The sequence below is a fragment of the Excalfactoria chinensis genome, chromosome 1 (genome assembly GCF_039878825.1).
Source record: "Excalfactoria chinensis isolate bCotChi1 chromosome 1, bCotChi1.hap2, whole genome shotgun sequence".
In the NCBI taxonomy this organism is placed as follows: domain Eukaryota; kingdom Metazoa; phylum Chordata; class Aves; order Galliformes; family Phasianidae; genus Excalfactoria; species Excalfactoria chinensis.
The window spans coordinates 67,669,178-67,690,766 of NC_092825.1; the positions used below are offsets into that span (position 1 = coordinate 67,669,178).

The window sequence follows — 21,589 nt, forward strand, 5'->3', positions numbered from 1 at the left end:
ACTTTTTTTTTTTTTAAATCTTTTTTCTTTCCCCTTTTTGAGGTTTTAGCTTAAGCACATAAAAATAATTAATTAAAACGAAGTAGAAATGAAGAAATACAGGATGCCAATCTAAAAAGTTTCCTTTATTTTATAATTATTTTGCAGAGCTCTCTTATGGGTATTTTTTTCCCAACCATGGTAAGTTTGTGAAAATGATGTAGGACAGGTGAAAGTGCGCAACCCTGCTGGCTTCATAACTTGCATTCAGAAGGGAGACTTAGAAGAATTTGATTTTTTTGAATCGGGACTTAGAAAACCCACTCATTTAGGTCACAACATCCATCCCTGCTGGCCATTGAGTGGGGGCTGAATTTGGTAATGATTGCCACCTTTGACAAGTTTGAGGTCAAGAGGCTGAGAGGAGCCTGATTTAATTTATTGCTTCTTTAAGTGCTGTGGCTTACCTTGCAGTCATCCGCAGCTGGAGGGGAAGCTCAGTTCCCTCCTCATTCAGCTGGAGACGATAGAGCAGGCAAACACTTCACAGCTCTGAAGTGCCAGCAGAAAGGCTTTCAGGACTGTGGCCAACACCCTCTACAAGTACTTTCTGGATCTGTCTCAGCTTGAGTAGAGACATTTGAACAGGCATCAGTTTATGAGAGAGTGTAACTAACTAAAAAGCTGAAGTGGAGAAAGAAGCTCAAGTGAATCCATCTAGGGAAAGGAGGCATCTCTTGAATGCAAAAGGTTTTAAAAAGAAGAGGGAGGGTACTGCTATTAAAGGAAAACAAATCGAGGTCTTTGGAAAAGCATCCATTTGGCTGGTTTGTAAAAAAATGTATTTCTGTTTGTTCTCTGTGCTGGTCAGTAATTAGGGGTGGGGTGAAAAAGAAAAGAGGAATATCTGAAGACAAAAATCGTCAGTGCTGGTATTTCGACCAGGCATTTTATGTGAACATAACTGAGTTGCTCAGAGACCAAAAATATAAAAAGGGTTCCAACAGTAACAAAGGCACCTAATGTTAAATTTTAATTTACCATCACCACCAAAAGAGGCATATGACCTCCTATTACCTGCTTGTATGTATGGACTGAATGAAGTTGAGTACTGCCCCACTGTTTTTAAAGGCAATATAACTAAAAAATACTAATAATAATAATAAAATTTTAAAAAAAATAGTGATTTAAAATATGTATTTTCCATGCATACCTTTTTATTTGAATATTGTTTGCAAATGTGGGCAAATGGTATAATAGCACTACCAGAGAATGTTTATGGCTCATTACTTCCTCCTTCAAATCTTTGGGACAGAATATTGCTATTTACAGACTTCTAAAGTGATTGCACTTCCAGCCAGACTAATGGAAGCATTGTATGTGCTCAGGAAACGTCACTGTACAAACCTGAAGAAGAGAGAAACTCTGTATGAGTAAAGGAGCAAGGAAATTCTGTGCTCCGACCTGGTGCAGGTGTCATTCTGCTATTACTTTCCTTTTTATACAACGATTTTAATAATTTTATCAAATCTCACAAGGGTTTGTTCTATTCCCTGGAAACTTTTTAGCGCAGAGTGTGTAGGCTGTTCCAAAGGGTTTGGAGATGAAGAGGGCTGGAGCTATAATTAGCCAAAATTAACGTGGATGGAGAAAGTCCAAGATACTCAACTTCTGTAAAGAGAACTTCAACTAGAATAAAAGAATCTTGTTCTGAGGCTTATAGAAAGAATAAGAACTATTATTAATGCTTAGGAGTGGCTGTGTTTGACTAAGAAAATGCCATTGGATCCAAGTATTTATTACTAAACAACCTTGAATAGAAAACATGCAGAGAAAACACTTGGTAATTCATTTGTCAAAAGCTGACTGAACTGTAGCCCTGAAATAATTATGAACTGGATATCACAGGCAGAGAAGCTGCTGACCACAAGCTTACTTCCTCATTCTTTCTCCTTCCTTCAGGAGTGGTTTGCATTAGGTAGCCAGCTGAAACTTCCAAAGCACATATTTTCTTACAGTGTTGCTACAAGCCATCTCCAGCTATTTCTCATTTAAGTTCCTACTAACATCCCCCGCCCCACTCATTTTTTTCTCCTATTCTTGAAATTAAATATATATATATATTCATGCATTGACTTTTGTTAAATGCTTCCCTAGTCCTTCTGCCCACACACACATACACACGCACCAAACACAGGGAGGAAGGCAACCCACGCAGTGCGATAAAGATGGCATTGCTGAACATAATCCAACAGCTCTCAGGTTGCTTGTCTCAAGCAACAGATATTCTGTATCACCTAATATTAACAAACAAGGGATTTTTTCCCACGACATTATATATTTACTTTAGTCTACTGTTCAAGCTTTGCATGTTGGCTTCCTAAGACTATTTGATCCCAGATGCAACTCTGTGCCAGAGCTGCTGGAACAAAATGCGGTGGGTGGACAAACCTGTCCTGCTGCATTGCTTCCAGCCTTTCAAAAAAGAGAAAGCATTTATCTGACTCACTACTGTAGACATACTAGCAGAGCATATTGGTGATGATTTTCTGACTGAAAGCGCCTTCATCTGCTCAAAAGGTTAACAGGGCAAATATTAAGTAGCTTATCTTTTAAAGAGAGAGATAAGGAAGGAAGAAGAGCTGCAATATGCTTGTGAATAAATACATGTCTGAACATACTGCTGATAATCTCATACATTGCAGGTAGGGCTGGCAGTTGGAGCCTCCACAGAAATCCAGGACATCTAAGCTGTAGCTCTAGCTACTGAGTTTTGCTGGAACCTTTGGCAAGCAAGTTAGTGCTAAATGCCTTCTGTTCCTGAATAGATAAAGGAGTGCGAAGTTTCACAAAACTCCACTTTCTCCAACTACAAAATGAGGGATTTTATTTATTTTTTTTTTTTCACTGAGATATTCAAACCAAAAGACCTACAGATAAAACAAGTATTATCAGGTGTTGTTATGATGCTGATGACGCAGCACATCTGCAAGGAAATGTTTAAAATCTGTAGCTCTGTAGTTCAATACAAGGGCACAGAATCCCATCTCCTTAAAAAGAGACAAAACATGGAATGATTAGAAATTTCACTGAATGTCTTCCTTGTATTTTTCAATTGCACACACAAGTATTTATGTATTTTTAAGGTATTCATATATGTTTGTGTGTGTTTGTAGAGAAATACATACATGATGTGTGTGCATATTAGACTTTGATTGTGTATACAGTTTTGGGGAGGGGAGGTATTCTCCTTTCTCTGAGCAGGCTAATCCTTTCTATGTACTAGTATGCATATATATAATACCTGCTTGAGAAAGAATTCTGTGCAGTGGCTGACATAGTTGAACAGAGATTACTATTAAATTTAATTGTGTTTTTAACAAGCCTAAACCGTAGCCTGAATTCAGCTTTAACAGCAAGGTGCAATCCAGGCAGGTAATCAGGATGCAGCTCCCATGAGAGCGTTTTGTCATAGCCTGAAGTGCTCAGGAATAGCAGCGTGGATGGGCTCTGATACAGTGACTAGGGGAACATGCAGTGCAGACCTATTAGAATCCTTCACAGGTAGGAAAATGCTGTTAAATGTTCAACCCTTAAATTAAATTCTTTGCACATCACAAATCTGAAGAGGTAATCAAAATTATAAATTAACCATGTTGTAAGGAACTGCCTCATCAAATCAGTGGACAATGGAATAGTTTTCACAACACTCTTCGAGGCTGTCTCTGTGGGGAAATAGCTCATAGGCATTTGTTCCCATGGCACAACTTCTGGTGTTTTGTCAGAGTGGCTAAATCACCTGGCTTGTCTCTGCAGGATTTTTCAGAGATGACAGCTGAATCAATGCACCCCTGACTTTGTGGAAGGAGATATGTGGAATGATCAGCACACTTGGCGTTCATTTAAGTTGGGTGGTATGAAGTCTTCAAAATGCCGTCAGGTTTCCCTTTACTCACTGATGTAGGGAATGCTCTTCTCCCTCAGAAACAGGAATTAAACAATAAAATCAAAAATTTGTGATCTCCTTGGGAATTCCTTGTGGCGTCACTGGATGTAAAAAAGCTGTTTTTCCTTAAATTGCATGGCAAAGGAAGACAGAGAATAATTATGCAGCCAGCATTCAACACAAACATTTCCAGTGTCCAGTGTGGTGACATTTGTTTGGGTCACACGTGAATCACATATCATAATAATTTTTCGTACCGAGGCACAAGTTCTAATGTCATAAAGATGATTTCTTACTGATCATATGATCTGTTCATAGTGGCAAATGGAAAGGAGGACCCAAACAAAAGTAAACTTTATTATTCCCATTTTCAGAGCCTTCTGTAGTAGCAAGTTATGAAAAGGACCTTCCTATAGAATAGAATTGCAATCAGGTATCAAAACATAGCTATCAGTAAAAAACAACACAAGTAATTTTTCACATTTACAGCAGGGTCATTAACTTTACCTCAGTGCTTTGTGAAACACACTATGACCATCAACCTTATATTATGTGAAAACTGCCATCTCTTCTAGAGTCCGTTTATCTGTACTGGAGGAACTGGTGAGGAGAGAAATACAGATCTTTGTTTTAAAAATGAGATGCAAATGTAAAATCTGCAATTGTGTCTCCCCTTTCAAGTAATGACCCACAACGATTTCCTGGTAGCAGCTGAAACACAAATACTCTCCAACCTTTGTGTGCACTTGTTCTCCAATAAAACTTCCTGAATTTGCAGAGGCACAAAGACTTTGAATATGAGGGGGAAAGGTTTGTGTGAAGCTCAGCATACAGTGTGATTTATTTTGTCTGCATGAGGTTTCTCACAATCTCAGTATCACCAAATGAATTTACTCGCAAACTTCTCTGCCTTTCCATTTTGACGCTTTTTGGATGTAGATTTATTTGTGTCTATTTGTGTCGTCTTATGGCTGTCACTCTGGGAGAAGAATGCTGGGTCTTTACTGTAGTATTTACTGTACTGCCTTCACTGTGGGAACTGTCACTGCAACAAAAGGTCCCAATGATCAGAAGGGAAGTGTGCAGTCATTCCAGTCAGTTATGACAATTGCTGTGAATGCAAATTATCTCCAGCTTTAAAGAAAACTTTTTCCATTGAATGACGAGAGTGTCTTCAGTAGCGAACGTTATTTAAATGCGAAACCTTCTGTAAGGGAAGGTCTCGATTTGTTACATTTAGTATCACTTTGAATTTTTAATCTTAAAAAAAGGAGTCCATGGAAACTGGTGTTTGAAACTTCAGGTGACCTATCTGCAGCATGTCTGAAATTTGCTAAAAGATCTGACAGTCTTTAGATGAGTTTCATCTACTTTCCAGATGTCATTGTAGAAATGAATGCAGTATTGTCATTTGCTATAAAAACTTCCTGCAGATCTATTAACAAGTTTCCCATGATGTAATTAGAAAGAAGGTGCAGTGTTTTCTTTGGCACCTGTGGATAAAATGCTGTGCATACTTATACTGCTGTAAACTCAGGGCAAATCAGTACATTTTAATGAAGTTATTTTGGACTAAGTTCATGTAGAACTTGGCTATGGCTTTATCTATAGCTGGATATCTTCCCTGAGGGGCAAATACAACAAAGGTTGTACATTTTCTTTGGATTTCTTACAGAAATACACCGTTCTCAGTATTAAGGATATTGCTGAAACTCTGACCAAAGCTAATGCTGTCAGAATCTTTTGGGTCCTGGCTAATCTAGGTTTTCAGATGTCTGTAAATTACTTGAATAAGCTGGAGCACATGCAAGGGCACACACAAGAGGCCTTCAAGCCTCTCCTATATGCTTCCATTTCCTCTGTGTTCACTAATCTGTAATGTGAGATTCATGGAAGATAAGTGTTTTGGAGTCTGAAGCCCCACTGCTAGCAGTGAACATTTCTCTCCATTCCATTTGAGGCTGACTGTTGAACTCTGGTAGCATCAGATCTGGTGCTACTTCTCACTCCACTGTACCACTGGTGTAAGTAGATGGCTCTGGACTTTGGTGTCAAACACAGGAGCATCCACTGTTATTTCTCACAAACACAAAACCTGCTTAGAATTTGGAATCTGGATGCCATTTCTCATCCAGAGAAGCCCTTGCCTAAGGCATTTCTGCCTTTTCTTTGTTACTAAGTAAATAATGAACAAAAAGAAAGAGGTATAGAAGGGGAAAAAAATTAAGTTTTAATGGAAACACATTTCATCTTTTTTTCTTTTTTTCTGCTTGCCATAAAACATTAACAAAGTAAACAAATTGATCTTTGTTCTTATACTCTTTAATAACATACAGTATTTTGAGTTTTGTCATGGCTAATGTATGGTTAAACCATACTATGTTGCTGGTCACATTCAAACCTCAATTGTCACAATTCTTTGACATCAAACTACATTTTTTAAAAGAAACATTGTGTGTAACCTACTCTGTTCATAAACACATTTGTAAAAACTTGTCCTTTTTTTTTTCTTTTTTTTTCTTTTTCAGTACAGTAGTGGTAATGGTGTTTTCTCATCAAAACTGCTTTTTCTTGGGACATAGTTCAAAACCCATGAACTTCTGTGGTCAGCCTCTGCTTTGTGCCTCACAGCAGTACCTTTCTGAATGCTGCACCCCTACACGAGCAAAGCTTTTATAGGATGCTCTGAAACATTATACTGTAGACAGATAATCCAATTGTAGGATTGTTACAATGGTGAATAGCTGACATAGCTGTTCGAAATAGGGGTGTGTAAAAAAAAAAAGATAGCATCACTTTGGTCCACTTTTCAGAGTGGCTGGTGTTATAATATATAACCTTTTTTTCTTCTTAATGCAGTGTAGTTCACAATAATTTAAAATACTCTATAGACATTTAAACGATATACAATAATATAACTTAATTGGATTCTTCAACTGTAGTTAACAAATACTATTCTAATATATTTACAGTATCTAGTACCATAAGACTGTGCATTACTGTGCTTGGGAGCTTTATTTGCTTCCTGTCAAGAATGTAGTGAAAGTACAGTATTTCACTATTATTCAGCAACAGTCCCCATGAATAAAAGGAACTTTAAATTATATGGAGTGACCCTAGCATTTGGGGAGGGGCCCAGCTTCCTTTTGTGAAGTTGCATTCATTTATGCCAAGGCTGAGTTTGAACCTGTGGTTGTTATTTAGAAACCAACAGCAATAACAAAAAAGCACAAGTGCTTAGCGTTTGGATTGCCCCATGGGTGATACATCAAAGGATTCTGATTTTCAGGGGGTAAGTTTCTCTGTCAGAAAGGCAGGTCTTCACAAGTAGTCAAACTAAGCTCCCCATGCAGCTGGTTTCTTTTGATAGTACAATTTGGGGGGTGATCCTAGATTATCCACATAGTGAGCATGGGGGCTAGCAGGGCAACAGCTTCACCAGCCCCTTGCCCCAAGAGCACAACGTGAAGTGACATGCTCCTGCACTGGGTGGGGAGTCCCCGTGGCTGTGCAGCCCCTTGTGATAAGTAAAAGGATGAAAGAAAAGCTAGAAATTTAAATGTGCATATGTTAGTACATTTTAATCCAACATTTTTGAAAATCAGATTGGGATCCCTGCTGCAAGCATATGATTATATGATTAAATGGACTGTATTGTAATGGATGTGTCTGTGTTAGAATCATTGGGTTTTGCAGTAGTAAAACATCAGATGATTTTTTTTAAAATCTCTCAGAGAAAAAAGACGCATGAATTAAAATTGGACACTGTTGTAAAAAGACCCTCACTTTCTTAACATTCATACATTTACCAGGGTAGTGTTACTGCCAACCTTAGAATAAAGATGACACAATCTAGTCCACGTTTTAGCTTTCTTATGCTCATGAAGCCATCACAACTCATGGGCTGCAGCAAAACGGTGTTCAGATACCATACATTTGTTAACTTCTCAGCCGATACTGAGCTGATAATTTTTAAAAAACTATTGCTAATCTTATGTTTTAACCGTTAAAGGCAAAGTTTAATGCTTGGAAGATCCTGCCAGTGCATTTGACTGCAAAGCAAAACCTTTGATGTTTGTTGAAGCATTTATTTATATCCCACGTCTCCCTACAGGAAGCTGGGGGTAGGTGCTCCATGCCTGAAGCCTGAATCTAAAAGAGTCACTCGTAGTCAGGAGGCAAACAAGAAAGTCTTCATCAAGCATTTGTAACCACAGCTTCATGTGATCTTTTGCTCAGTTCTGGTCATTGCTTAAGGCCTACAGAATTCGAACTCTCTACTAGAGGAGTGACAACAGATCAGTAGCATTGAAGAACTTAGGGAGAACCAAATACAAAAATCAAAAAGTCAGAGTTCCAATAAGTTTACATTTAGTACAGAATTAAGACATAACTACCCGTTAGTGCTTAGAATTTTTTTTTATGCTATTTAAACATAAATAATTATTTTTAATGTTCATTCAAAGGGTTCCAGTGTCACTGGCAGCTGATGTAATTTTGTGAACTTTATTTTTTCAAGCTGATAGTGGAGTATTTCCGCCACAGGTTTTATCTCCCCACCAGTTGTGGTTTTCTCTCTACCTGCTTTCTTATAAATTTAGGGTTTTGCAGCAAGACTGCTTTGTTCTAGTCAGTGAAGATTTTGTTTCTTGAGAAAAAAAGAAGTCTTTATTTGCACAGGGCTTGGTGTTTCTGTCATAAAATCTGAGAAGGTGTCTTTTTCTTTAAATTTTATGGGAGCTGCAATGCCATCAGCTTCTCTGATATGTTTAACGCTTACTAGGAGAACTCTACAACACCCAGATTGTAGCTTAAAAAAAAAAAAAAAAAGAAAGAAAGAAAGAAAGTAAGAAAATGTTTCATGTAGTTGTCAACATCACCTTAGTCCTGTTGTCCTTGTTTCCAAAGCAGTCACAACAGTCAGCCAGCCAAAATGCACCATCTGTAGAGGTGTAAGTGGTGGGGAGGGATTGGTTTGTGTATTGGTTTGTGTTTGTTTTTGTTTTTTTTCCCAAAGAAGATTAGATGTGCAAAATGATGCTGTTGTCGATTGTTGTCCTCCACTGTCTTCACTGGTGGCGATTTGCTCTGTTTGTTTGTGCATGACGCCGTTATTTGCAGGTGAACACCTCTGTCCGCTCGCTACAAGTGTTGCACTTCACAAAACAGCACCAGTGGAATTTGCAGTTGCACTGCCACACCTTGGTGTACTGGTGTGTGTTGTAACCTCTTCCGCAGCACATCATGTCACACCCATCCGCATTGGGAGAGGTGCGGTTACAGAGTCGTCCCTGGGTGCCAACACTTCCTGTGGAAGCATCTTCCTCACAGTAGTTTGGTGATTTTTCAATGTACACTAAATCTGTTTCCATTGGTTTCTGGTAACTCTTGATCTGCTTGATCTTCAGGAAAGTTGGCTGTCTTAGTCTACTGGCTCGTACCACCTCCACCTGCACTGCAGCGTTGTATTTCTCTTTCAAAATATATCCGATCTCTCTGAATTTAGGAAGCGTGGTCCAGCAGGTCTTGGTTGTACAGGAACCTGAAACTCCATGACACTTGCACTCCAGTTTCATTCTCTCTTCAAGCACCTACATGCACAGATATTGAATATTGTTATCATGGGAACATCACATTGCAAGCTCACCTATGATCCAGTCTATTCAGTTCATGTTAAAGGTCATTAACGTGAGTAGAAATTTTCAGTGAATATTTTTAAAAGTGGTGTAAGATTGAATATTTAACCTTAATAGCTTTAAGTAATGTTTAAATAATATTTTAAAATTTTGAACAGTTTTAATATTTGCAGAACAATATATACCATGTAGGTAAATAGGCATTCATGTTCACTGACCAATTAAAAATTTTGCCTACACCAGCAACGGCAATAGCAGCATACATATTAACTACTCAGCCCACAGAGTGTACTATCAACTTTAAAAGCAGCACTTCTTGCAGTACCCAGACCCATTTCACAAAAATGTTCATCCATAAGAATATTTTTTGCCCCAGGGCAATGGTAGTGCAACAGTAGATGTTATAAAATCCAACACAATGCCTCACTAAGCTGCGAGCCAAAGAGAAGAAAGAGCATTATTATTGCTATTGCAATAATAAAAATAATTCCTTCTAAATACGGATGTGCTTTCTGGGCTTAGTGAAGAGGTTGCCACCAGCCCTTGGAGGAGGATGACCCAGCATCAGGTGTGCCCTAGAAGAGATCCAAATGCCTTCCTCTCCCTTGTGCGCCTTGAAGGGAGACAGGTCTCAGGAAAGCACCTCTCTGTTTTCCTGCCCTTATGCATGACCACGACTACACTCACAGCTACCATTAGCTTATGAAAATCAAGGCCTAGAAGCAAAGTGAGCTGATCTTTCCAGTTTGCATTGGGATTCTAACAAGGAAATACGAGCTACTGAGCTTGTCTTGAAGTATTACTGATGCTACAGACCATCTCCTATAGCGGTTTCATTGCAGATCCCAGAACATAACTGAAATGGGCAAAGGATAAAAGGGCCGAAATCTGAGTACAATGGCATAATGAAGTAGAAGGGAAGTAAAAAATGCTTACTGCCTAAGAAACTGGCCTTAAAATAAAAGCTGAGCAGATCTGGTTATCCCTGCAAATAGAGGGCACCCTCCTGAGTTGTCTGAGCTTCAGTTAAATTGCATGTTTTGTATTTTTACCAAATTTCTGAGGTTTCAATATTAAAGAGAATATTTAGTTTTAATTCTGCCTTGCCAACATACAGTAGGAAGTACAAGATAGCTGAGCATCCTAGTTAAAAATACCTTAGACTTTCTGGAACCATGAGCTTTCCTAGGCCAAAGTCCAGTCAGTTCTTCAGTGCTCACAGGCAAAAAAAACCAAAAATAAAAAAAAAATCTGATTTCCAACAAGGATGACTGGCTTAGGAAAGAAGATCCTACAGCTGCAATGCTCTAAAAGGAAAATCAGCAAGGCTATGATGAACTGCTTTCTTTGGACATAAACTGCTCTCTGCTGAGCTGTCTTCTAGGCCAGAAAGATTGCCACCTTCTGCCATGGCAGCATCATTTCAGTAGCAGCAAATAGAAGGGTGCCTTATCAAATAGACCAGGGTCCATCAGGGCTCCTCTGACTCTACTTTGTGCATGTGTAGGTGGATGAGATGGTTCAAGGTCTCCTTCCACTGCAAAGAGGATTACAATCCTGTTCTGCAAATTCTGATATTTAGATGCCCATTATGTTTCTATTTACTTTTTTTTTTTTTATCATTATTATTGCTTATGTGTTTCAGTGATACTGCTGAAATACATTATTATAAACCAGCCTGATTCTATGACTCTCTCTTCCAACTACTGCAAACATTACAAAAATAGTACAAAAATTTGTAACAGAATGTGGACGGAAGCAACTTTCTTTACACCACCATCACAGAGCATTACAGGATGTAAAAACTTTCAAGAAAGAAGCAGCAGTGGGTCAGATCCAGCACACCTGATTTGTGTTCCTCTTCTCCCTAAGTGACAGTTCTTGGTGAAGGGCAACCTTGTGTTTTAGTATGCATTCTATCAGGCTCTGCATGTGTGTGTGTAATGTCCAGTTTTTAGTTTAAAAGGCAAGGCCAATAACTTGCCCAGACGGCAGAAGGAGGTGAAGCTTGTGAGGCTCCTGATTCCATGGGCTAGGCACTCTGGATACTGCTTTGTGAAGCCTTGATCTCTTTCATTGACATGCTTCCCTTCTACTACCGAGAGTATCATTGTTTCTTAAAAGCAAAGATATTACCCATTCTGGTGTCCTACATGCTATCTATGTATACATATGTTTATAGCTATGTGTGTGTCTATCTACCGTGTGTACCTGCATGTATTTTGTTGAGATGCTGCCTTTATTATGCAACACTGCATAATGAAGTTTTTTTGTTTTTGTTTCTTGTTTCTTGTCATTCTGGAGGTTCAGTTCCATGAGTCATTTTGTTGTACAGAAATCAGACTCCTCTGTAGTATTTTTTCAAATATTCCTGATTTTTATGATTGTGAAAGAACCAGAAAATGCAAGCCATGCACACACAAAAATCCCCAGAAGCTTCAAAATGTATTAATTCATGATCCTAAAGCCAATCTTTCAGGTTTGGATTTTTTTTTTTTAATTTTTTTGGAGGACTTTTCTCATGAATGTGGAATGCTTGGGGTTACAACACTGAGAGCAGGCTCAATCATCAGGTAGTTAAATTCCTGAATACTATAATTTGTGTGCCCACAGTCAGCTGTGGGTATAAAACTGTGCCCAAAAACTTGGAGGTCAGGGAATGTATGGCTAAAACTTAGCAGATTTGAGGTAATTTTTTTTTTTCTTTTCCACACAGATGCTTCTGAGAGTTCCTCTTTGCTAGCAAGCTAGAACACTCGTGCTTTTCCTGAGGTATGGCCATAAGGCCCCATGAGATACCATAAGGAAATCCTTGAGAAGGCCCTGCTGCTTCTACTTTGCACCTTGCCATTTAGACAGAAATCTGTGCCTTTGTTGCTGGGATCTCAACAGCTTCTCATTCTCAAGGTGCCACTGGACCTGACAAAGGTGGTACCATTTTGTCCTGACAATGCTGTGATAGAAGAGTGGCCAGTGTTTTCTTCCTGTGTGTCCCTCCATCCTAGTTTTTCTCAGCAAAATTCCCATCAGAGTTCTGACCCTGAGCCCTGAAGGTACTTATTTACTCAGATCTGATACATGATGCCGAGGTAGGTGCCTGATTAAAGACTGAAAATCATTAGCTCATATGACCCACTTATTCAGCAGTTTCATTTGTCATATGTCAGCACCTCGTATCTAATCTCAAATAGTTTACAGCAAGATCTACTTCCCAAAGCAAATTCCCATCGTTGGACCATGCTGCCTCAGTCTAATAGTAGGAACATTCTTTACGTCCATTTTCCACATGCAGGCCCACTCCCACCCCAGTAGGATCTTGCCAAGTAAAATTTTCTAACTGCTGCTACTTTGCTAAATGAATTGTGAAATATAATGTTAAAACTTTCTTATTCCACATATTTTTGTATCTATATAAATCATACATTGAAAGTGCAATTTGAGGGTTTTCCGCTGCCAGTTAAGTAGAAAAATCTAGCAAAGACTGAAATAAAACAAAATGATACGCATGAAAAGAAACTCGGTTTTTCAAGTTCCATATCTAGACCCAACTGTATAACATCAGATACAGTTTCTGTACATATTAAAAATCCTATCTGGATAAAATATGTAAAAACAATAGTAACATTTTGTGTGTGTTTGTTTTGGCTTGCCTTTTCTGGTTTGTGTTTTTCTTAGTGGAAATGCACATTTTTGGGCCAGATGTTTAATGTAACAAAATCCATATTACTTTTTGACTGCAGTATCAAAAAGAAATAGAAGACTTTAAGAGTTTTCCCCATCAAATATGCAAGTAATCAACTTTTGCTTTGGGTAATATCAGTGACCAAAGAGACAGATTTTGGTCATACAATGTCACCATCCCTTTGCATACTCAAGCAGCTGCAGCCACAAGAACTTACAGCTTGCCAGTGATGAGTGGGCATCAGCAAACTTTAGACTCAGTGCAGCCTGGGGTCCAGTACTGCTGTTGAAATACTGATCTCATGAACCCATCTGGGGAACAAAGCTGGATTTGGGGTTGGTCTGTATGTTTTTTGTATTCATTCATTATTTGTTGTTTTTTGTTTGTTTTTGTTTTTTTTTTTTCATTTTGGTGGGGTTTTTGTTTTGTTTTGTTTTGTTTTCTAAATTGGAAAACTAAGCATCCTAATATTAGTAGGATTTAATGCTACTTTAATAGCTGTTGAGAGAGTCTAAATTTGAGCAGCTTATGTCATATTTCATCAGGTTGTGCCTAGGTCTGGTGAAGAGAGGGCACAGTGAAGCCAGCAAGAGTGGAGTCAGCAAGACTGGTGGTGGTACTTCAGCTGCGTATTTTAATTTATGTTCCTGTGTAAGGCTGCTTAAGGTGATGAACTGATTTATCATGTTTACTCCCTCTCTTTTTGCATCCCAGTTCTTCTTGTTGTTTAGTTTGATGGGAGCAAGGACCTTTGCGGTGGAACAGTACCCAGCCGCAACACAAGATGGCTTTTCTCTGGCACTGGCCAGAAGTCATCGGGACATGGGAACCTCTAAATTTCTGAGAGGCATGAACTGATCTCCTGCCCTTCAGCAACCTCCCTAGGTAAAGCATTCACCTCCCTAGGTAAAGCATTCAATCCCATTGTATTTCCACTGAATACACTGCAAACTGAGAAAGGCTGTTGCTTTCCTTACACAAGTTCTCTCCCTGGCCAGCAGGAATATAAGCCTGCAATTCTGAGAACTGTTGGCCATCAGATGAAAGCCCCTAATACTATGACTAACCATAGAAACTTGCCCATCTGGACCTCTTCCTTACCTTCTAGAAGAGAAGAGAATAGGTAGGTTTGAGCAGAAAACTGCTGCAATTGATTGAATTCTTTGAAAAGTATATTCGATGGGCAATATTGAAAAAAGCCGAATACTCAATAAGCACCCTTTAAATCATCCTCAAACTAAGTGCAATTGCATTATTTCACTATCTTTTCCCATGGAAATTTCTGTAAGACTTACAAGGAAATTTTTAATCATTATTTTAAAGAGAATAAAATACTTCACTGCTGGTTTTGATGTGTCAGGCAAAGAGATGTCATGTTTTGGGGTTGTGCAGTAGTATTTTACTAGATAAATTATACGTGCATCTTGTATACATTGCATGGTATGCAGGGGCATGCCCATTTTTAGAATAAAACCATTTAACAACTTCTAAAATATTTGGCTGTTTCCCTCCTCTAATTTTAAAGCAATACATTCAAAATGTAGGATAGTACCAGATGTAGCTTCTGGCAGTCGACATTAAGGGTGTGTTTCTGGAAGAAAAAAATAGGCTAGTAAATCCAGCCCAACTGGAAGCAGGAGAACTATCCTCATGAGATTTTGAGCCAAAGCTTGCATACTCAGGGCGTATGGATAAGCATTAGTTATCCACCTAACCCACCCAAGCTGTAACACCAAACTTTTTGAAGTTGGATTTATATCTGTCTGTAAATCAGTTTAAGTGGGAAAGTGGAAAGTATGCCATTGAGCACAACAATCTAAAGTTTTTCTTTAGATTGTGAAATATTCTCACAATGGAAGTGCAATGAAATAATGTTTCTCTTTCAGAGAGAGTTTCAGTAAATATTGGGCTTGAGTCTGTAAAATCTGGAAAGTCAAATTCTTAAATCACAGAAATGACCTAGGAAATAAAGTCACATCACATTTTTAAGAATATTTTAGGCTCATAGGAGAGGAAAAAATTGTTGGTTTTCCCTTTTGAAAGTGGGATTCAGTCTCCACTGAAATTTTATAACATGTATGTCATCCAGAGTTTGGGGATTGTTTCTAATACTAGAAATACTGTTAGGTGACTGTGAGAATAGTTTGCAATGGGTTAAGGCATACCAAGCATCTCACAGAAGCTAGTTTAGTAATTTAAATATTACAGGTGGGGTGAACTGAGCTAACACTTTCTTACATACTTTATGAGCCAATGGTGCATATAAATTTATATATAGATATATACAATGATGTGCACACACACAGACTACAGGTATCTGTATGTGTACATATGTATTATATTTAATGGTGGCTAACAAATCACTTTAAATCACAGCTGTTCTACTGTCAAAGCTGGTCAGCAGAAAACTCATCCCTGTACTGTAGTTCTGAGATGCCAGGAACTGTGAGAACTAGTCATGGCTCAGATGGAATTGCTGTCCCAAGTAATTGAATAATCTCTTGTAAATAGAGTCTGATTTTATTTTTATTTCTATCCCCACTCTTACAGCTTCGAGTGTAAAAGAAGATATTGTCATCTTCTAGGCATTCCAGAAAAACATGAAAATATCCATTGACATTACAAAGGAATAAATATTGGGATGGTACCAAGCTGAGTTTCTAGCATTTGGTGTTATGGGTGTGTCTCTGGAAGATAAAGAAATAGGCTGGTTTTGGGGTTTTTTCCACATAACCACAGACATTATCTATTGTAAAAACATAAATGATTTATGAACTGTTAGAAACATTTCTTGTCTTCTTTTTAGTAAAAGCTATGATCTGCTACCAATTTGTCAGTTTTTGGCTCCCCCTTCCCCTTAAAAACAAACAAACAAAAAAAAACATGTTTATAGTTGGTATTCGTCATGAGTGCCAGTCATTGTTTTGAAGCTTTCAACAAAAAGTTAAGACTAACAGCATGTGTGCCCAGATTTTGCTCTTTCTATGTTCATTTGTCCAGAATAAAGACACTTTTTCTAAAAATACATGATAGAAAGCTGTCTCATAAAGCAGCATCAGAGCTTACTTGGTTTTGCTGCTATTTAATTTTTCATTACTCTATCAAAGTTTTGCCCACAGATCTCTCTGTAATCATTCAGATTACAATAAACCATTCTTTCTCCTTTCTGCAGTAATGTTTGCATTAGGCATATGTTAGTCTTCCTTTGGAGGGTTGTTTTCATTTAACACATTTGTACTTTCCATTCTGAATCACAGCAGCCATTTGAAACATGATGGTGAAGTTAGCTGCTTTATTCTTTTATGCTGCATGCGACTATTTTGCCTCAAAGAATAAATCTTCCATTGGCAGCATCTCATGTCACCAGGAATCACTAAGCTTTTTTTTTTTTTTTTTTTTTCCAAATGGCACCAATGATAAGTTTATGACATTGTCACTGGGGCTTTTCATTACAAATGAAGCTTCACAGGCTTCATATTAGCTGAAACAATTGTTAGAAATGCAGTGCAGAGAAATTAAGGGATGCAGTTTTTTGAGCAATTAGGAGATCCATTCTTTCCAGTCACCTGAAATTCTCTGAAAATCATCTGCCTTTTCAAAGCAGTACATTTTTGGTGTTGTGCTGAGCATCTCAATCCTAGAATCATGTTCAAAATCCCCCAGAACTATTTTCCCCTCATCTCCTTGTAGTGTTTTTGTAGTTATTTATGCACTATGTTGCTCTTTTCTCAAAGAGAAATTCCTCAGTACTCTATTTTTAATAGCAAAATGCCAAAATCTCAACTACTGAGAACATGCTTTGAGAGAGAACAACATTATCTACACCACTAGAGCTACAAACGCCTCTGACCCCTAGGCAAGCTCAACAGCTCTGTGACATGCACTGGGAGAGACTGGAAAGGGGCAAAGATCCATCCATGAATAATTCCACATAGGGACATAATGGAACATCCAAATAATTGCTCCAGAGGTAAACCTGTGGACCAGTCTCCTGCATGATGATTCTAGAAGTGATGTTCTAGGCATCTGGCAGAGGTTGAATGGAACAATCAAGACCCTCCCACTGCTTTCCGGACAAGATGGGAACAACTGCACATGGGGTTGAAATCTCTATGAATTCTTTCTTCCTGCTGTTTCTGTATTAGCAAATGAGTAGATTTATTGCCTAAATATTGTCAGTCTTACACAGTTCAAAAGAACAATTCAGTATGAACTGAGTTAGAACTGTGAGCCTTAGTATAACAGATGGAAACATGGTCTTTAAAATAGCAAAAGTCTGACGAAATACAAAACCTTAGCAAATGAATGAATGTTCATAAAATCAAGTTGTTGGATTTTTTTCTTAAATCACTTTTGATAAGATTGCACTGTAACTAATAAGCATTTTAATGGCTAATGGAATGATTGTAGGGAGCTAGAAAAGCATATGGTTCCTCTACAGTCTTGACACTTCCATCCTACAGTTGAAAAGATTATTTGAAAATGGCTGAAGCAAAAAAGAAGTAAAAAAATCTAAGTTTACTGTCATTTCCTTCTGAACTTTTATTCATATTCAGTACAAGGGAAAAATATCCTTACTTCAGCTCTCATTATCAGAAGTTTGACTCCCAATTGTTTTCAGATTTTAAGGCATGATGCAGAACCATGCTGACAGCGCAAACAGAGAGGTACAAGTTTTCCTACTTTTTTTGGGAGAATTTGGAAGGGGAAAGGTGGAGGAAGATGGAGATCCAGAGTTGTTCTTCACTGAATGTCCAGCCCTTAATGCAATATTTCTGGCTTGAGGCTGAATAAGGACCACACAAAGCGTGTCAGAATAGCATCCACATTTAAGCAAAAGTACTGGTTTGAGATTTTTTTTCCAGTTCACAATCATATCCAAGTTTACCCAGGATCTCCAAAACTGCCAGATGTCAAGTCAACAGAGGACAAATTCAGAATTCATCTGGATTCTCAGAAGGGAGTTCCGATTTTCAGCTGAAATTGCATAGAATTCTATGGCTATTTTCTTAAAGACCTTGCTCAGAAAGCAAAATGTAGCCTTGTTACCAGACTTTTGTTCTAACCATAACTTTCAGTCAGTCCTCAAATTCAGAATGTCTAGTCAATAGAAACAGAAAATAATTTCAAATGAACCAAAATCAGTAAGTATCATATACTGTAAAATTTACATGTTCATGTCATAAGAGAGTATATATCATGACGCTGACATTATTTCTAAACATGGACCATAAACCATCTTTTTATATGAGCACATTCCTCAGGGTTTGGTGGATTGGAATTAAAAACACAAATAAAAAGATGCATCAAAACCTTTCAGTCATACTTAGCTTTTCCAAATAAAATAATGCATTAATGACAATATATGGCTACATATAATTACTGAAACTCTAACAGCAAAATGAGTAAATTCTAAAACACTGCTTACAAAGAGTATTTGGAAAAAAATATATATTGTCTGGATTTTCAAATCTTTTTTTCTATCTCAAAAACATGAGAGTGAATTCTATCATTTGATTTTACAAGAATATTTACAGAAAATGAAGTCTTAGGAGAGCTAAAATAAATGCATTTGCATGCGTGCTGCTGCCAGAAATATTTGTAAAAGCACACACATCTTTGGTTTGCTTATGTCCCCTGCTTATGAAATTCTGATGAAGAGTAAAAATACAATTTGCTTAAGAAGAATCAGCATTGTGGTCTAGCGGTTGCTGGAGTGTATATAGAACTGGGGGACCTGGGTCCAGTGCCTAGCTCAGATGTTGAGCTGCCTTCTGTCCCTAGGCAAGGAGCATTGCTGTTCTCCATCTATGCATCCACTGTTACTATTTTGTAACATATAGTTACAAAATACAATTTCACATATAGGCTGTAATGTGTTCAAAACAGGGCATGAATTGGCATTTCTGTGTGGGAGGAACTGATCTACACAGTGGGTTGGCAGTTTAAGCAGGGTTCATCATATGTGCAGCAGTAACAAATAGTCCATTGAAAGTTTAACATGTGGCTTTCATCTTTGACGTTCAAATGCAATGTGTGACACAAAGGTGAAACACTTAGTCTAAGAGAAATGCTCAAGCCTGGAACCATGCTTCATGCCACAGTACATCAGTATGAGGTGCTCTTAATCCTCTTGACTGAGAAAGTTTTGGGGGAAAGATTGTGCTACCCTTAAGGATGCTTTCAGAACCAGCTCTCTCCTTCACAACTGGGGATGTCAGTATCAAACATCAATTGACTATGAATCCGGACTCTAAACTTTCAATTTCAGATGACTGGTCATCGCTAGGAGTGTATGCAACAATTTCATCCCAGTAAGTAACCATCCACCCAACACCTTCTGTTTCTGTGCACGGCTGGTGCACAGAAGTTGCCTTGCAAGGAGTGAGAGTTAGGAAACATTCTCCAAAATATATTCAGCAAAGAAACCATGGCACCACTGATTTAGCCACCTTTGCTAGTATTTGGTGTAGAATAAAAGTTCTGGAGAAGAAAATCTCTGTATAACTTTGGGGGCAAGAGAGGGAGAAGCGGTATATTGGTTTCACCTGCAGCACAACATATGCACATTGCAGGACAGAAGCAGCATTTTTTTACCTGAATAAGAACACTTTGAAAGGTATGGTAAAATCTCCCCTTGGTGTGTATGATATAAAGAGATATTTTATTTTTTACAGGGGAAGTGTTTGGAGTTTTGTGGACTTTTATTCAATGGATGTGAATCAGCTCCATGATGCTTATCTTTTTCAATTGCAAGCAGCTCAATCATGGTTGTAGACATAAAGCTGTTTCTTCTTCCAAAATCATGCTTGTGTAGCCATCTGTAGCCTGTCAGTGAGGAACAGACAATTGTGCATTTGCTACAAAACATGTATTTCATTAGAGCTGCGGACAAAGAAGTGTTTTGGTTTTGGGTGGAATAAATAACTGCAAGTGCTGTGGCAGTTCAGCAGTTCAAAAACTGAGTCCTGTCCCATAATCTCTTGCTAGACTTTTGCAAAGGAGATGAAAAGGAAAGATGGAGCTTTAGCCCAGACAGCTCCAGCAAAATTCTCTCTGATTGAGGGGACTGGAAAGATGGCTTGGAAAGCTGAAACATTGAGAGGAGTAGCTATACAATGCTTTGGCCAGCTCTGAAATAAAAGAAACAGCAACAAACCATAAGCATAAAGCACCATCAGTTTTTTGGTGCAAGTGCGAAGAGCAAACCCTCAGAGAATGTGTCCTGAGACTGTCAGACTCCCCTCTTCCTCCAGCGCACACAGTTCCCCATCCATCCCTCCTGCTTTCTCAAATACCTTTCTTCCAGCCTCATTGTTGTGCAAGTTCATCAGCCTTCGTGCATTCTTTTTGATTTCTCGGGCATCAACAAACCTCCGGGAGAACTCAATGCCGTATCTGATATCCGCAGAGCAGCCTCCCCACTTCCAGCCCTCCTCCTGGTTGTAGTAGCCCTGTTTCTCTCGGTCACAGCCACAATTGCTGAGGTTGCCCTGGCTGCAGGCGGCCGTGACAGCGTGTGCAACCCCGGCAGCAGTAATGGCATAGGTGAAGGCAGCTTCCCTGCTTCCTGTGGAGAGAAGCCAAAAGCTGATGGTTTGCAGAAAGGCACCACTTACTAAAGAAAGTACACACATTATGTACAGCAATGGTGTCGGGTTAAGGATGTGAAGTGGACATTACTAGCACATGCATCTCATTCTGGCAGAATTATGTATTTATGCTCTTTTTTTCAAGAGTTCCAAGGTTCCTCATTCCCCACTCCATGTTATGACTTTAATATTAAGAACATGATAAGGGGCAAATAAATGCCATTTCTTGACTAACACCAGTTGGGTGAGTTGCCTTTGGGATGCATATGATCAAGGAGACATTGAGCCAGAGCAATCTAAAGGGATGCAACAGCATTCTGCTTTCATACAAGCCCACACTCAGTCACTGACTTTATGTAGGGCTGGATCATGGCTCAGTGCATACTGCTGTTCTTATTTATAAATAACGTTTCTCTTCAAATTCCCCTCTCTTTGCTATTATCATTTTCCTCTGTGTGTTTATCTGGTGATAAACAGACAATCTTGTAATACCGTTGCCAAAAGAAGAACTCTAAAGAAATTGCAGAAAGTTGCTGAAATGTTTTAATGACCACACACAGAGCTTTAACATGGTTAAAGGATTGGGGAAGGAAAAAAAAAGAAAAAAAAAAAAAAAATTTCAAGAGGATTAAAAAAACAACCTTAGAAACTATTTTTACTTTTTTATTTGGGGATTCACATTAATCATATGTGTTCCGGAATTAACTGTGCACAGCATTGTGTTTTTTGGTTTGTTGTTTCTTTTTGTACATTT

At 38.4% G+C, this 21,589-nt stretch overlaps 1 protein-coding gene across 7 annotated transcripts in view; it reads right to left on the reverse strand.

Annotated features, from left to right (window-relative positions):
- Nucleotides 1–6,240: 6,240 nt before the first annotated feature.
- The window catches only part of WNT7B (Wnt family member 7B), an 85,776-nt gene continuing 70,427 nt past the window's right edge, over nucleotides 6,241–21,589 (reverse strand). For 6 of the 7 annotated variants that reach the window (XM_072335569.1, XM_072335534.1, XM_072335561.1 and 3 more), the window contains 2 exons: nucleotides 20,542–20,813; nucleotides 6,288–9,516 (listed from right to left, as the gene is read on the reverse strand). In XM_072335569.1, the coding sequence (XP_072191670.1) occupies nucleotides 9,037–9,516; nucleotides 20,542–20,813 (752 nt within the window). In that variant the 3' untranslated portion in view covers nucleotides 6,288–9,036. Of the gene's footprint in view, nucleotides 9,517–20,541; nucleotides 20,814–21,589 lie in introns of all 7 variants that reach the window. The other variant, XM_072335525.1, reaches the window with a different exon arrangement.